Source organism: Lathyrus oleraceus, chromosome 4 (genome assembly GCF_024323335.1).
Source record: "Lathyrus oleraceus cultivar Zhongwan6 chromosome 4, CAAS_Psat_ZW6_1.0, whole genome shotgun sequence".
Lineage (NCBI taxonomy): Eukaryota > Viridiplantae > Streptophyta > Magnoliopsida > Fabales > Fabaceae > Lathyrus > Lathyrus oleraceus.
This window is the reverse complement of record NC_066582.1, coordinates 104,394,781-104,412,704: the sequence shown is the minus strand read 5'-3', so window position 1 is coordinate 104,412,704 and position 17,924 is coordinate 104,394,781. Positions and strand designations below refer to the sequence as shown.

The window sequence follows — 17,924 nt, the reverse complement described above, 5'->3', positions numbered from 1 at the left end:
TAAAATTGTTAAAGTCATAAGTGGTCATGGTGGTGAATTTGAAATAAGCACTTTGAAAAACTTTTTGATGAAAATGGAGTTTCCCATGATTTCTCCTACCCTATAACTCCATAACAAAAGGGAGTTATATCAAGGAAGTATATGACTTTGCAAGAAATGGCCAGAACCATGATCAATGAGAAAAACTTGGCTAAGCACTTTTGGACGAAGGCAGTTAACACAACATGTTATATTCAAAACAGGATCTCTATAAGATCTATTATGGGTAAGACTCTTTGTGAATGAGGAAGAATATAAGACCTAACATTTCTTATTTCCATCATTTTGGATGTAACTGTTTTATTTTGAACACTAAAGACAATCTAAACAAGTTTGATTTTGAGGCACAAAAGTGTATAATGTTAGGATACACTAAATGCTCTAAAGACTATAGAGTATATAACACTGGAAAAATAATTGTTGAGGAATTAATTCATGTTATATTTGATGATAAGCTTGACTCTAAAAAGTCAAAGCTAGTTGAGAAATTTGTAGATATGTAGATTACATATTCAACCTCTAAAGGTAAAGAATCAGAAGCTAAAGATTATGAGGCAAAATACCATGGAACTATTCAACCAGAAGTTGCTAAAACTTAGACACCTCTAAGGAAGAATAGACAAAGATCATCATATTCTGAAGAATTTATTTTGGGAGATAAAACTGAACCAGCCAGAACCAGATCCTCTTTCAAACCCTTTGAAGAGACGTTTTTGGGTTTGGTGTCCCTCGTAGAAGTTGCATATGTTGATGAAGAACTTTTGTACACTGAGTGGATTCTGGAAATACAAGAATAATTAAACAAATTCTCTAGAAATGACGTGTGGAATCTTATGCCTAGATCCAAAGAAATTCATGTCATTTGGGAAAGAATGGGTTTTTAGATATAAGTTGAATGAGAAAGAAGAAGTGGTTAGGAACAAGGTCAGACTGGTGGCACAAGGTTATAATCAGCAAGAGGGAATTTACTATATTGAGACCCTTGCACCGGTTTCCAGGTTAGAGTTTATTCGTCTCTTAATTTCATTTATTGTTAATCATAATATCATCTTATATCAGATGGACGTTAAGAGTGCATTTCTCAATGGTTACATAATTGAAGAAGTGTATGTACACTAACCTCCTGGTTTTGAAAAAAAAAATCTAGATTTTATTTTCAAACTTAAGAAATTTTTGTATGGTCTGAAACAAGCTCCTAGAGCATGGTATGAAAGACTAAGCAATTTTCTTTTAGAAAATGATTTTACCAGAGGAAAGGTTGATACTATTTTTTCTGTTAAACATTAAAAAATGATTAGTTGTTCAAACTTATGTGGATGATATTATATTTGATTCCGCTAATGCTACCTTGTGTAAGGAGTTTGCTAAGTTAATGTAGGCAGAGTTTGAGATGAGTCTAATAGGAGAACTCAAGTTCTTTTCGGGTATCCATATTAACAAAAGTTCAAAAGGAACATATATCCATCAGAGAAAATATACCAAAGAGCTTATAAAGAAGTTTGACATGTCAGATTGCAAGCCAGCTAAAACTCCAATGCATCCTACTTGTATTCTGGAGAAGGATGAGGTAAGCAATAAGGTAGAGAAAAAGGTATACATAGGTATGATAAGTTCTCTCTTATACTTAACTGCTTATAGACATGAAATTTTATTCAGTGTTTATTTATGTGCTTGCTTTCAATCAGATCCTAGAGAGTTCCACTTAAGAGTTGTTAAGAGGATTTTCAGGTATCTAAAAGGAACTACTAACCTTGACTTGTGTTATACAAAATCAAAAAAATACAAGCTAGTACGTTACTGTGATGATGATTATGCTGGAGATATACTAGAAAGAAAAAGCACTTCTGGAAGTTGTCAGTTTCTGGGAGACAATTTAATCTCATGGTCCAGCAAGAGACAATCAAGAATTACACTATCAACAACTAAAGTTGAGTATATTGCAGCATCTAAATGCAACACTTAGATCCTCTAGATGAAAAATAAGCTAGAAGACTTTCAGATATATGAGAGTAACGTTCTTATTCTTTGTGATAATACCTGAGCTATATGTTTATCTAAGAATCCCATTTTACATTCTAAGTCTAAGCATATTGGGACTAAACATCATTTTATACGAGACTATGTTCAAAAGAGAATTTTAAATTTTAAATTTATTAATACAGACCATCAGTGAGATAATATCTTCACAGAACCCCTTACTGAGGATAAATTTGTTTTCATTCTAAAGAATTTGAAAATGGACTTATCTCCAGAATGAAAAAGATGTATATCTTAGAATTTTTAAATTCTCATAAATGATTAAATGAGACTTTGAGATTTATGGTTTCTAAACAGTTAGTCTTCTGAAGTAAGAAGGTTTCCTATATCAGAAGTATCAAGTCAGAACCTTTCTAATATAGTTTTGCCTTCTGGATTTTGGAGAGTTTGTATATTAACCAGCTTTCAATCAAACGTAAGTTTGTGGTTAAGATTAAAGACATGTGTCTTATACTGAAACACCCTAACGATTGAGTGATACATTGTGAAACAATATTTCTTGAAAATAGGTTAAATCTCTATATGCCTTCCCTTGGTCAGACCCTTTGAATTATTCAAAATTTTGTCATTATTGCAAAACCTATTTATAAACCCATTTCACTCATTATCCACACATTACACTACTTTATATCCCATATTTTCTCTCTTTTAAACCTAAGTTTCTCTGCGACCCAAAACCCGTTTCTTCACCATGAATGACAAATCTCAAGAACAAGCTCAATCTTCTCAGCAACAAGAACACCAATCTCATAAAGAAGGTATTCAAGAGATCTCTTTATCTCTTCGGTCGATAATTTGGAAGTTTTGTGTGAAATGGTCGTTGATTTTGATAACCTCAAAGCCAACAGTTACGACCTCATAGGAGATGTTAAAAACCAGGGATGGGAAGAGTTTTGCAACCGTCTAAAAGGGCAAGTTTATCCTGAACTAGTTAAGCAATTTTGGATTCATGCTACTAAATCAAAAATTCAAATATCTTCATATGTTTTTTTTTTGGGGGGGGGAGGGGGGAAGTTTTGCATTATTGAGAAATCTATTACCAAGTTTCTCAATCATGATGGGACTGGCAAGAGATGCTTTGATATGACTTCCAAAAAGGGGAAATTGGAGGAAATTGCAGCTATAATTTTTTAAGATGATAAGAATTCGTCTAATGCGAAGAATTTGCACAATAGACTAAGAGTGTGGTTAAGGACTCTTTTGGGATGTGTGCATCATAGACCATCAAGCAATTCTTTTGACTATGTCAACACTGATCAGACGTGCATATTGTACTACATCTCTTCTGGGATCAGGATGAATCTGCCTTCCATCCCTTTCAAGTATGTGAGGGAGTTAGTCAAGGAAACTAGAGATGGTGACACTAAAATTATAAAGTTGATTACCATGGGAAGACTAATTTTTGATGTGCTTATTGAAAGAAAGCTTGTTGAAACTCTGCAAAGGCTGAACATGACTAAAGAAATAGTCACAAATGTTAGAAAGATCTTTAATGGAAGAAATATGAAGAACATTTCTTTGATTTATGAAGTTATTAATCCTTCATGGATTCTTGATAGGAATGCAATATCTTATAGAAGAATAGCCATTGATGACTATCCCATTTTTACCAAAATGGATCCTCCTGAAATCATACATTCTTACATTGACGACTGCATAGCCTCAAATATTTTACCTGTAGCTCTTTTGTATGATGGACTTTCAGATGCTCCTCCCGCACTTCCTCTCAGAATGAAAATGAAAGTATCTAAAAAGGTTTGTGATGGAGTGTCTGGAACTGTTAAGTCTCCAGGAAAGGTGGCTAAGACTTCTACAACTATGATAATGCCTCTGGGAACTGTACTGGAATCTGAAGATGAAGGTTCTGAAAATGCTAAGAAAGTTGAAGAATCTCCTACTCATAATCAACCTTATGGTAAGTCTTCTATTGCTGAGACATCTTTTCCTTCTGATCAAGTTGTCAACCCTTCATATCCATTCTCTCCCCTTCAACCTACTCCACAAATACCTCCGTTTAATAAGCCTTTTGGAACCATTTATACCCCTTAAAAAAAATAATCTTCTGCTATTAAACCATATGAACATGAACCATCCAATTGACAACCATCTAAAATCATTCTCACTGAACCTATACAACAAAAAATTCCTTAACCACTCATTTCACAACTTCAACAAACACAGCCTGAGAATTCCCCTTCTGATCCTCTCCATCCCATTCATACATTCTTTCGCATTGACATTCCTTAAATTCGTTCCTTTCCAGATTCAACACCTTCACCACCAACTCAACCCAATGTCATAAATACACCTATCATTGACACTCTAATTGACCATATCTTAAACCATTCCCCCTCTACTAATTTCTCAGATGAAACTATTTTAGTCTCATCTGATTCTGAGGATGAAGTTGCATATGTCTCAAACTTCCTCAGAACCTAAGTGAACCTTAACAGCCTACTTGAACCTAAACCAAGTGTTGATGAACTAGTGTTACAATTTGAGGCCATAGAAAATGATCATCTACACTCTCTTATGCAAGCTTGCACAAATTGTGTTAACCCTACTGAAAGTGATGTTATTTAGACTTAACAGACGCATTTTCCTTTCATTTCCTTTATTCATTCATTTTTTCATTTTTTTATTCTTCGCTCACTTACATAGAACACTGAGAAATCTAGGGGTGTTCAAAACTAAACCAACCCAATAGAAAACCGCAAACAAAACCAAACCAAACCGAAACCGCAAAAAACCGCATTTGGTTCGGATTTGTTTAGGTCATTTTTTAATAAAACCGCACGGTTTGGTTTGGTTTGCGGTTTGTATTGTGCAAACCGAACTAAACCAAACCGCATTATGTTACAACCCAAAGTTCACTTATCCCACATCCAACCTGTAACACCCTTCTAAAATACCCCAATAATTTAATTAAAATAACAATATGTCAATCAGAGTAACATGCAATCAAGGGTGTCACATAATCACTTCACACCATGTTCCAAAATAACAGTCATGCTCTTTATTTAATCAAATAAACATTTGCATAAATCGCAGCGGATATAAATCAAATCAATCAAAACATGTAACACATTACATGTAAAATGGTTCACAACCAACATAAAACATTTAAAACATCCCTTCCCGATGTTACATCTATCAGAGCATGACCCACTAAGGAACTACTCTAGACTCCAAGTACTAGCTCCTACTCAATCACTGCTCGTTACCTGAAAAACAGTTGTAAGGGTGAGTTCCTCAATCGATATAATAAGTATTATAAAATATCATGTCATGTTAAGTAATCTAACACACTTCATCACCCTAATCCAAACATATATTCAGTAACAGCACATCAACTCAACATAATACTCAACACCAACACAAACACACGTATAATACTGGAATACATCCATTCATATTATACGCCATACATATATTATGCAATGAGACTCCATGCATGCGGTACCGACTATTTGTGAACATATAGTTCAACCTCACCGTCCAAATCCAGGCACGGCTACCAAGCTCACTAGTCCCACTCATTTGAGACATAGTGACTCACTCACTAATTCCTCACCATGGGAATTAGCTACCACCCCAAGGGCCATGCTATGCACGCTAATTCACCTAGCATGCAAACATCAACAACAGTCCAAAATGACTAACTCACTAATTCCTCACCATGGGAATTAGCTACCACCATAAAGGCCACAATATGCTTGCTAATCACCTAGCAATGCAACAACAACAACAACTCAAGAATAGACATATGCTCACACTCTAAGCCATAAAACAGTCTATTCACAAATGCATACATAACTGATACATTCACAGCATCATGCATACCATCACACATCATCAACACATTTTATCACAAAAGCATATCATATCATGCCGCATAATCAAACACAGTATTAGCACACTCTACTAATACCTATACTACTCAAAACAACGGGAAATGATCCCTACTACGTCATACATCAGCTAAGTTACATCACTCAGCCTAAACAACCAAAAACTGCACAACCACAGTTCAGAAAAACCACAAGTCTGCCCATACGCGTATTGCCTATGCCCATACGCGTATTGCCCATTCCTGACCAAATCCATACGCGTATTGCCCACTCCCATACGCGTATGCTACGCGTACTACATCCTCATACGCGTACCAACAGAGACAATTTCACGTTCAAAACATCATCTTTTTCACTCATACGCGTAAGGCCTCATCCATACGCGTACCAGCCATCTCATACGCGTATTGCCTAGTGCCATACGCGTATGACCAGAAGCCAGAATTCCCAGATCTGCTATGGCTTTCTCTGCTACGAGATCTATCCAATTCAACCTTCTACAATCAAATTTTTACACGCAATTCATTCATCTCATCTAACACGAATCATACACTTTCGATTTCACAAATTTCTAACCTTTCTATCTCTAATTCCTACGAATTTCTTCAATTTTAACTCAATTTTCGTTCATCCCAAAAGTTCACAAATTCATCACATATCATTCAATCAGAGGCAAGTCAATGGTTTCTCACTACCCATCACATATTATCCCATAATACCCATTAATCGATGATAAACCCCCCTTACCTGAGTTAATCCGGCAATCTCTGAGCTTCAAGCTTTTCCTTCCTTCAACCTTCGTTCTCTGGCTTTTTGCCCTTTTCCCTTTTCTGCCTCTTTTTCCTTTTCACGTGAAAATAACCTTTTTACCAAAAATGGGATTTTTCTAAATTCCAACTTATATATTTTCCAATAATTATTATTCCAATAATAATAATAATAATAATAATAATCCAATTATCTAATTAAATTAATAAATATATTATTAACTTAATTTAAATAATTATCATATTATTATCGGGGTGTTACAACTCTCCCCCACTAAAAGAGTTTTCGTCCTCGAAAACATACCTCAAGCGAACAACTCTGGGTAAGACTCCTTCATCTTACTCTCAAGTTCCCAAGTCACATTGCCACCTGCTGGTCCTCCCCAAGTTACCTTTACCAAAGCAATCTCTTTACCCCGCAACTGCTTCAACTCTCGATCCTCGATCCTCATAGGTGATGTTTCAACAGTCAGGTTATCTCTCACCTGTACATCATCCACTCGGACTACATGCGACGGATCATGAATGTACCTCCTCAACTGAGACACATGAAAAACCTCATGCAAATTCGCAAGTGACGGCGGTAAAGCGATACGATAGGCTACCTCTCCTATCCTCTCCAAAATCTGATAAGGACCAATAAATCGAGGTGTCAACTTCTTCGACTTCAAAGCTCGACCAACCCCAGTTATCGGAGTAACACGAAGAAACACATGATCTCCCTCTCGAAACTCAAGTGACTTCCTCCTCTTGTCGTGATAACTCTTCTGACGACTCTGAGCAATTCTCATCTTCTCCTGAATCATCTTAATCTTTTCCGTAGTTTGTTGAACAATCTCCGGTCCAATCACAGCACTCTCACCGGACTCATACCAACATAAAGGCGTCCGACATCTCCTACCATACAAAGCTTCAAACGGTGCCATACCAATGCTCGAATGAAAACTATTGTTGTAGGTAAACTCAATCAAAGGCAAATAACCATCCCAAGCACCTCCCTTTTCCAAAACACAAGCCCTCAAAAGATCCTCTAGTGACTGAATCGTCCTCTCAGTCTGACCATCAGTCTGCGGATGATATGCAGAACTCAATCTCAGCTTAGTTCCCAAAGCCCTCTGCAAACCTTCCCAGAACTTCGATGTAAATCTAGGATCTCTGTCCGAAATAATACTCGACGGAATACCATGCAAACTTACAATCTTCTCAATATACAACTCGGCTAATCTCTCTAACGGATAATCCATTCTGATCGGAATGAAATGAGCCGACTTCGTCAATCTATCCACAATCACCCAAATAGCTTCAAAATTCTTATTTGTCCTCGGCAAACCAGAAACAAAATCCATACTGATACTGTCCCATTTCCACTCCGGAATAGCCAACGGTTGCATTAGCCCAGACGGCTTCTGATGCTCAATCTTCGACTTCTGACAAGTCAAACAAGAATAAACAAAACTCGCAATTTCTCTTTTCATTCCCGGCCAACAAAATAACTTTTTCAAATCATGATACATCTTCGTAGCTCCAGGATGAATACTCAAGCCACTACGATGTCCTTCTTCAAGAATACTCTTCTTAAGTTCGGTAACATCCGGAATACACACCCGATTACCAAATTTCAAAACACCATTCTCATCAACTCTGAATTCACCACCTTGGCCTTGATTCACTAAAGTCAACTTATCAACCAAAAACACATCGGATTTCTAACCCTCTCTAATCTCATCCAGAGTACCACTCGTTAACTTCAACATTCCCAATTTAACACTATTGTGAGTACTCTCACACACCAAACTCAAGTCTCTAAACTGCTCAATTAAATCCAATTCCTTAACCATTAACATAGACATATGCAATGATTTCCGACTCAATGCATCAGCCACTACGTTTGCTTTACCCGGATGGTAATTCAAACCAAAATCATAATCATTCAGAAACTCTAACCATCTCCTCTGTCTCATATTCAGCTCTTTCTGATCAAACAAATACTTTAAACTTTTATGGTCACTGAAAACCTCAAATCTCGATCCGTACAAATAATGCCTCCATAATTTCAGAACAAAAACCACGGCTGCCAACTCTAAATCGTGTGTCGGATAGTTCCTCTCATGAACCCTCAATTGTCTCGAAGCATAAGCTATAACCTGTTTATTCTGCATCAACACACCACCCAAGCCCAACAATGAAGCATCACAGTAAACCTCAAATAGTTCCGACGGACTCGGTAATATCAGAATAGGAGCAGTAGTTAACCTTCTCTTTAACTCTTGGAAACCTTCTTCACATTTTGAGTCCCAAACAAACACTTGCCCCTTTCTAGTCAACATCGTCAACGGTAACGCCAACTTAGAAAAACCCTCAATGAACTTCCTATAATAACCAGCCAAACCAAGAAAACTTCTTATCTCAGAAACTGACTTCGGAGCTTCCCACTTAGATACCGCTTCTATCTTAGAAGGATCAACAACAACGCCACCTCTTGAAATCACATGACCAAGAAAACTCACCTCTTCTAACCAAAATTCACACTTAGACAGTTTAGCAAATAACTTCTTTTCTCGTAGAACTCCTAAAACCACTCTCAAATGCTCAACATGCTCTTCTTCAGATTTCGAATACACCAATATGTCATCAATAAACACCACAACAAACTTATCCAGGTACGGATGGAAAATCCTATTCATATACTCCATAAATACTCCAGGCGCATTAGTCACACCAAAAGGCATTACAGAATACTCATAATGTCCATACCTTGTTCTGAAAGCAGTCTTCTGAATATCCTCAGTTTTCACACGTATCTGATGATATCCCGATCTCAAATCTATTTTGCTGAACACACTCGCACCAACTAACTGATCCATTAAATCATCAATCCTCGGCAAAGGATACCGAACCAAACCGAACCGCATGCTTTTTTCTCTTGCGGTTCGGGTGATTTTTATCGCAAAAACCGCCCAAACCGCACCGCGAACACCCCTAGAGAAATCAACATTACACTAGACCATATCGTGTGAAATACTTAGAAAAATGGTATAATAGTAGAAATTATAAGTCAAATTAGGCTAAATTATAATCTAATTGGGAGGATCTAGGTGCTAAGATAAAAACAATTTATTAAACCCTCCCAAAATCCTTAGCATTAATCCTCACTTTTCATTGATTTATTGATTTTTCAGTGCATTGCATAAATCCAAATTTTTTCAAAATTTTCACAATGATTCACAGTAGGTAAAAATTTAACAGCAGTTGTCACACTAAAAAACATTAAATAACTAAAAATAATAAAATAGGCAAACTATGAAACTCCCTCATACTTAAAAAAACATTGTCCTTAATGTTTTAAGTAGACAGTAAAAAAAAGTAAAGGGAGACACACATAATCAAGAAGGAGTAGGGAAATATCCTTATGATATATTTCATTTTTACATGGCCTCTATCATTTTGTTCGGTTTGAATAACATTTAACCTTGTCTGATTTGTTGGGCTTCTATCCTTTCTCGCCATTCCAGTTCAGTCGGTTGACATACATTTTGTCTTCTGGTAGGAGGAGGTGGTGGGATGGTTGAAGTCTCAACCATTGACTCATTTTCGGGATGCTAATCTAGACGAGGAAAATATGATGGAGGAACATCTTCCTCGTCTGTCAGGTCTTGGGGATATAGGATGTCACAATCATATACTCAATGATTTTTATTGGTGACCATTGTTCTCCTTGGGTTAGACAATGCAATGGACTCTTTATATCTAATAAAAGCATGTATGAATCTATGCAATGGATGATGATCTTCATCGACGCTAACACATCCAAGTCCAACCTATTGTTTGTTACCTTGATTTTATGGGAGGTCACTCATGGCAAATTCAAATCCCAAGTACTCAACGACGTCGTAAATTAATCCCCCAACCACGATGTTTCCAGTGTCAATCCTAAACACATTGTTATGGTGTGTAGCGAGAAAGCTCATAGAATTAACGACTTCCCCATTAAGCATAGACAGAACAAAAAACTGTTCTATTTTACGTGTCACACTTGTGCTCTCGCACCTTCCAACTATAATAGGTGCTAGGAACTTTTGAAAATACCTAAAATATGGGTTCTGGATAAACGTGGTTTTGGCCCTGGCAGAATCATAGATTACTAAAGTAATTGTCCACCTTTTGTAAGTAGCTGAATATCTTACCAAAATCTTCTAAACTCAAGCAATAATCTTTATTAAACAAACGAATTTTGATATTACAATGTGCATTATGTATAATTCTTTTAGTTGTTACTTCGAAAGTGCTTAGAAATTCCATAGTCACTCGTGCAAATGTGGGACATTTAAGCGTGATAAAATAACTCATTTCTAAGTTACCAAATAATCTATATATTTCTTCTTTAATTCAAGATGTGATAAGATTAGAGTCATTAACATACCTCGATAGAGTAATTTTCCGTTTAAAAGGAATATTTTATCTCTCTTGATGCTCTGTAATGTGATTATCTTACATTCAACTATATTTGCTTTCAACTAACCTATCGACTGAAGGAACATCGCTTAATACTAAATTATTATTGGTTTATTTTTAAGTGTAAACAACTCCATACATTTTCTACGTCAAAATATTAAAAATATAAACTTATATATTTATCTGATTGGTAACCTATTTTACAATTCACTTCATAAGTTCATATAAGTACATCATATTGGATCTGTTTGCTTTAAGTTTTAAAAAAATAGATTTTTTCTTTATATTTTTAAAAATGGATTCATAAAACCGTTTTCAAAATATTATAAGTTTTTTTATATTTGTATTTTCTAAATTAAAAGATTAATTTTGACATTCTATAACATAAACATAAATTATTGAATATCAAAATATAGTGGAAATTATAATTTTTTTAAAAATTGTATTTCAAATTTGATTTTTATAAAAAAAAACTATTTAAAATTAAGTGACTTTTTGAAATTTTGATATTCAGAAAAAAAAAATTAATATAATAATGAAATTCTAAAATAATAATTTAAGAATAACTATTCAAACCAAATTATTTTAAAAAAACAAAACAAATTGAATCATACTCTGACAATGTTAAATACTTGGGATCTGTTTATTTCAGTTTTAAGAAAAGAATTTTTTTTTTTAATTTTAAAAATGGATTTTATAAATAAAAAATTTAAAATATATATATATATATATATATATATATATATATATTAAATTGAAATATTTATTTTTATATTTTATAATATAGACAAATTATTTAAGGTTAAAAAATAATTGATATAATGATTTTAAAGAAAATTATATATCAAAAATAACTTTTATAAAAAGTTATTTGCAATTAAAATTTAATGTTTTTTAAAATTTTGATATTCAGATTTTTTTAATAAAATATTTAAAATACCACAGTATAAGAAACATAGGGAGTATCAAAAGTATTGTTATCTCATGAACCCAACCATAGTCCATGTATGTGAAAATGTGACAATATATTGACCACGTAAATTCGTCTGATCCGTCCAATTTTTGCAACTAATATCGTAGTATATTTTACCGCCCTTACCGAAACCAAATGCAATCACTCAATAACCGATAATAACTTAAAAGGGAAATATATTCAAACGCCAAAAGCTATCCCCGTATTTAATTGATTATTAATACGGTGAAAAGTGAAATATTATAATAATATATATTTTTAAAAATAAAATATTAAATATTTTTTTTAAAATTAAATTATATTAATATAAAATTATATAATTAAATAACTTTATAATATTATTAGCCAATTTTTTACATTATATTAACTAACTTTGATGACTGTTCAAAATTTATTTGGACATTGGAACGTTTATTAACCAACTTCATCATTTTATTAATCAACTTCTTACTTTTTATTAATCAATTTTGGTGTATTAGTAAAAATTATTTTTAATATCTGAATGTTTATTAACCAATTTCGTTATTTTATTAATCAACTTTTTATATTTTATTAACCAATTTTATTTTATTATTTTAAAGACACTGTTCACGATTATTATTTAAAGATATTGTTCATATACTGTTCATACACCGTTTATATGTTGTTCATAATTTTTTTTTTAATTTAAAAAATATATATTCACTATATACAATGTATGAATTTGGTGTATGAATAGCCTAGGATAATTTAAATTTTCACAAGAATTGTTTGGTATAATAATAGATATTAGATATTAAAATAAGTTTAATTTTTAATTTAAAAAATTATAAGATAATACAAACGCATGATTTTAAACTTAACTCTGACCACTAATCTTAACACACCTCTATATATAACAATTAGGTTGTGCTTTAAGCGACACCATCAAAATTCACATACTATAGTATCATCACTTACACTTCACCGACACAACACAAGCATGTCTCCATGGATGATTGTCTTGATCACAATTGGTGCATCGATTCTCATTTACAAACTCTTAAACCTCATATCAAAGCCTTCCTTACCTCTCCCACCTGGGCCTAAACCATGGCCGATCGTCGGAAACTTGCCTCACATGGGCCCCGTGCCACACCACGCCCTAGCAGCCTTAGCTCTTAAACACGGCCCTCTCATGCACCTCCGTTTGGGTTTCGTCGACGTGATAGTCGCCGCTTCCCGCCCCGTGGCGGAGCAGTTCTTAAAGGTTCACGATGCTAATTTCTCAAGCCGGCCACCGAACTCCGGCGCTAAATACATGGCATATAATTATCAGGATCTGGTGTTTGCTCCGTATGGACCACGGTGGCGTTTATTGAGGAAAATATCGTACGTTCACATGTTTTCTTCTAAGGCTTTGGATGATTTTAGCCATATACGACAGGTTCGGATCTTTTTTCCTTTCCTTTCATCTTCATGTAAAGTTATTTTCGTCTTGTCTTTAAATCAACAATACTCTTGGGCGTAGATGGGACAAACTACTTTCTCTCTCAACTTTTCTACCTGAAACCGTATTAATGATGAGACATAATATATGTTCATAAAAGAAATTAATAATACAAAAATTTCAACGTATTTACTGTGTGTGTAGTGTTAGGGGACCAGGTTTAAAAAATTTACCAAACCATAACTTTCGTGATTTTAATCACTTTAATGAATCAATACAATTATATCAATATTTAAGAGTAATTAGATATCCAAACTTATCAAAGTCACCCTACACTAACGGCCCTTCCCAGCTTTAGGTGTCAAAATAATTTAAGTGAATATTAATTGTTGCAGTTAAATCATTTTTTTAATAACCAGTAACTCACACGCAATTTTGAGAATAAATGTTAGCTTGATTTTGTCTTGTAAAATTGGGTTTTTACTTTTTAGTTTTTAAAATTTAAAAATAATAAATTTTATTTGGTAGTCTAATTTTATAAAATTATTTTTGAAAAATATTTTTTATTTTAGATTTTTAAAAAGTATAAAAAACTAAAAAGAATTAGAGGTTTTGACTTTTGATTTTTAGTTTTGAAAATTAATTATAAAAACATAGAAAAATAGTATACTTTTTGTTAATGATAAATTTATAATATCATACAACTTTAAAATCAAATATATTTTCTTTTATTTTTTTCTTCAAAACTATTTTATAAAATTAATTTATGAAAACAACTTACAATATTATTAATAGTTTATAAATTATTTTTATAAACTCTTCAAAATAATATATAAAAATGATATATAGTTTTTTTTAATTTTTTAATTTAACTGTATATGTTATTACAAAATAACTAAAATACAAGTCCTTATTATAATTACAACTTGTTTATCTAAAACAATATTAGTCTATATCATTAAGTCAAAATACTAAGATAATTTTTTTTTATAAATATTTAATTTTTTTAAATATAAACTAAATTTCTGAACATCAAAATACTAAGATAAAAGTAAGAAAAAATCTAATTTTTTAAATAAGATTTTTATCTCATTTCATAAGATTTTTTTTATATTATTTTAAAAATGCATAAAAAAATCATTCAAAAATATATGTTGATTTAATAATACAAACTAAGCATCTTTAAATTTTACGGGAGAAAAAACTAAAATTAAAATTTGTAAAGAAGAAAAAGATATATAATCTTAAAGGGTATCACGAGTTTATCGATTCAGATATGCACATCAAATACAAAAAAAGTGTCGGACACAAAGGAGTATATTGAAAAAATCAAATCTCATATATCGATAATTCGGATCATTCACCATTTACGTTTATCCATCAAAGTCCAATAATATTAGACGTGAGAAGATGTATTAAAAAAAAATATAAATTCCAATTTAATTAAAATTTGAACCTCTACAAAGGCTCTATACAGAGTGTCACCTTATAAAAAATATTCTAACCTATATCCTTAGATTAGAATTGATAAAATAAAATATTTTAATTTTTCTTTGTATTCCATCTCTCTTAAAGAAAAAAGTATAATAACTTCAATTTAAGAATCAAATGTACTGGTAATAAATTCTGTAGTTATTATGGTGGTTGAGATACCTAGTTGTTATGGTAATAAACGCATCTATTTCTCTAATTTCAGTTTTTATTTTCTCAGATTGACCTGTCTTGGCTTCTTTGTTTTTTTAGGGAAGGTTGGATTCCTTTTCAGGATGTAGTTTGTACTTTGTATATGCCTGAATACAAATATCATTGACATTCATTTTCATATATAGTAACTATTTCCAATTACTGTAGAAAAAAAGAACACTCTAAACCAATACAAAAATAAGTACATCTATAAATTTATAGACTCCTCCTAGTACATTTTTTTGGAAATAATTCAATTACGTTGCAACCAACGTGTCCAACTTACCGTCAACCAAAAATATATGTTGTACACTAGCTACTCCTACCATATTGCATGATGTTACTTAACTTATCTTTCAAACCTCAACCAACCATTCTTTTTTTTTAATACCAGCCATTCTTTTTTTAGTGTGTGTTTTAATGAAAAAGTATAGTGTCAAGTGAAGAAGTTTAGGGCTGTTCTTAAGTAGTTTTTGATTAATTCTCTTCGAAAAATCCAAATAAAAATCATAATTTTGAAAATCATCTATACATGATTCATTACTTTAAAAAGATGTATAATATTCCATATTCTGTCTTGAATAAAAGAAAAATTGTATATTTTCATAATAAAAAAAATCTGCTATTTATCTTAAATATGAAAAATTTTAAGATCAAAATTATTCAAAATCCAACTATTCAGAATTACACTTAATAATTTATAAAATGAAATAAAAACTTTTATTTTTATTGGATATTCTAAACTCTAAAAGTTATTAGGAGAAAGATATTAACAAAAAATGCACATAAACGCAGGAAGAGGTTGCGAGATTAATCCGCAATTTGGCAAGTTCAGGATCCAAAGCAGCAAACTTAGGACAACTGCTAAATGTATGCACAACCAACGCATTGGCAAGAGTAATGATAGGACGGCGAGTATTTAACGACGGTAATAGCGGTTGTGATCCTAGGGCTGATGAGTTTAAATCAATGGTTGTTGAGCTTATGGTATTAGCTGGAGTTTTCAACGTTGGTGATTTTGTTCCTGCTTTAGAGTGGTTGGATCTTCAAGGTGTGCAAGCTAAGATGAAGAAATTACACAAAAGGTTTGATGAATTTCTAACCAGCATTATTCAGGATCACGAGGTTTCCAAGAGTGAGAAGCATAATGACTTGTTGAGCAAGTTACTGTCACTAAAAGAAAAAGTTGATGAAGATGAAGACAAACTCAATGATACCCAGATCAAAGCTTTACTCTTGGTATGTCGACAGTTTATTCATTTATTATTTTTAATATTTTTGTTATTAATGAATCAATTTATCTGGTTTTATAGAACATGTTCGCAGCAGGAACAGACACGTCATCAAGCACGACAGAGTGGGCTATTGCTGAACTAATAAGAAACCCTGGACTTATGGTTTCCATTCAAAAAGAGTTGGACACTGTTGTTGGAGCAAACAGGTTGGTTAATGAAATGGACTTGGCTCATCTTCCTTACTTAGAGGCTGTGGTGAAGGAAACGTTTCGACTTCATCCATCTACGCCTCTTTCGCTCCCACGTGTCGCAAATGAGAGTTGTGAGATCTTCAACTATCATATCCCTAAAGGTGCAACTCTGTTGGTTAATGTTTGGGCCATATCACGTGACCCTAAAGAATGGTCCAACCCATTGGAGTTCAAGCCGGAAAGGTTTCTCCCTGGTGGTGAGAAGTTTGATGTTGATATTAAGGGAACTGACTTTGAGGTGATACCGTTTGGTGCTGGACGTAGAATTTGTGCTGGTATGAGTCTTGGACTTAGGATGGTTCAACTTCTCACTGCTACTTTGGTTCATGCATTCGATTGGGAGTTGGAGAATGGGTTATTGCCGGAAAAACTCAACATGGATGAAGCATATGGGCTTACTTTACAAAGGGAAAAGCCTCTTTTGGTCCACCCTCGTCCAAGGCTTGCGCAGCATTTGTACTTGTAATCATCATCGTTTGGAGTTTGGCTTCATGCCCTGTACCTTCTTCCTAGTCTTAATAAAAGAAATTGTCTTTCTAGTTGTCTAAATAAGGGTCCTAGTTTAGTCATTTATTAGTAGTTGTATTTTGGGGATTTCTACCCATTGTTTGATGTATGTATGGTTATATTCTTCAAGTTTGCATGTAAGTTGTGCATTGGTCATAGAGGACAAGTTCTCTTTATGAGCATTTTTTCTATTAGGTATGATGACTTCAATGTTTGTCCCATCATGGTCCTGCCTTTTACCGACAAATGCCTATTGCAACATCAACTAAAAAGCTATAAATATTTGTTTCATTTTTTTCACATTTTGTTACATTGAGACGTAGTGATTTGATTTTCTTTTTTAACTTGAATCTAAATACATATTAAATGTTTGAGTATGCAATTATATACCTTAAATTAAATTTCAAACTTAAGTTCATCGTCTCATTTCGGTCCATTTTCACTAGATTCAACTCCATTATAAGTTATATGAAAAACAATATATATATATATATATATATATTATATATATATATATATATATATATATATATATATATATATATATATATATATATATATATATATATATAAATCAATTTTATTTCAACCATGATTTCAATAAACAATCTATATGTGCTCCAATTAATTTATGTTATTTAATTGGGATTCAGAATGTTAAATATAATTATTTTTAAGTTATAGTAAAAAAAAGTATTAAGGGTACTCAAATTCTTGATAC

The 17,924-nt window shown here is 32.9% G+C and overlaps 2 protein-coding genes across 2 annotated transcripts; both read left to right on the top strand.

Moving 5' to 3' along the window:
* Nucleotides 1–855: 855 nt before the first annotated feature.
* LOC127136217 (uncharacterized mitochondrial protein AtMg00810-like) lies at nucleotides 856–2,002 on the top strand. Its single transcript, XM_051062807.1, has 4 exons — nucleotides 856–963; nucleotides 1,099–1,149; nucleotides 1,418–1,640; nucleotides 1,725–2,002. The coding sequence occupies exons 1-4, from the start codon at nucleotides 856–858 to the stop codon at nucleotides 2,000–2,002; spliced, it is 660 nt and encodes a 219-aa protein (XP_050918764.1).
* Nucleotides 2,003–13,011: 11,009 nt separating this feature from the next.
* On the top strand, nucleotides 13,012–17,503 carry LOC127073732 (flavonoid 3'-monooxygenase). The gene is made up of 3 exons (XM_051014926.1): nucleotides 13,012–13,524; nucleotides 16,006–16,449; nucleotides 16,524–17,503. Exons 1-3 carry the CDS (start codon nucleotides 13,081–13,083, stop codon nucleotides 17,160–17,162), a joined length of 1,527 nt encoding a protein of 508 aa, XP_050870883.1. The 5' UTR covers nucleotides 13,012–13,080; the 3' UTR covers nucleotides 17,163–17,503.
* The last annotated feature ends 421 nt before the right edge of the window (nucleotides 17,504–17,924 follow it).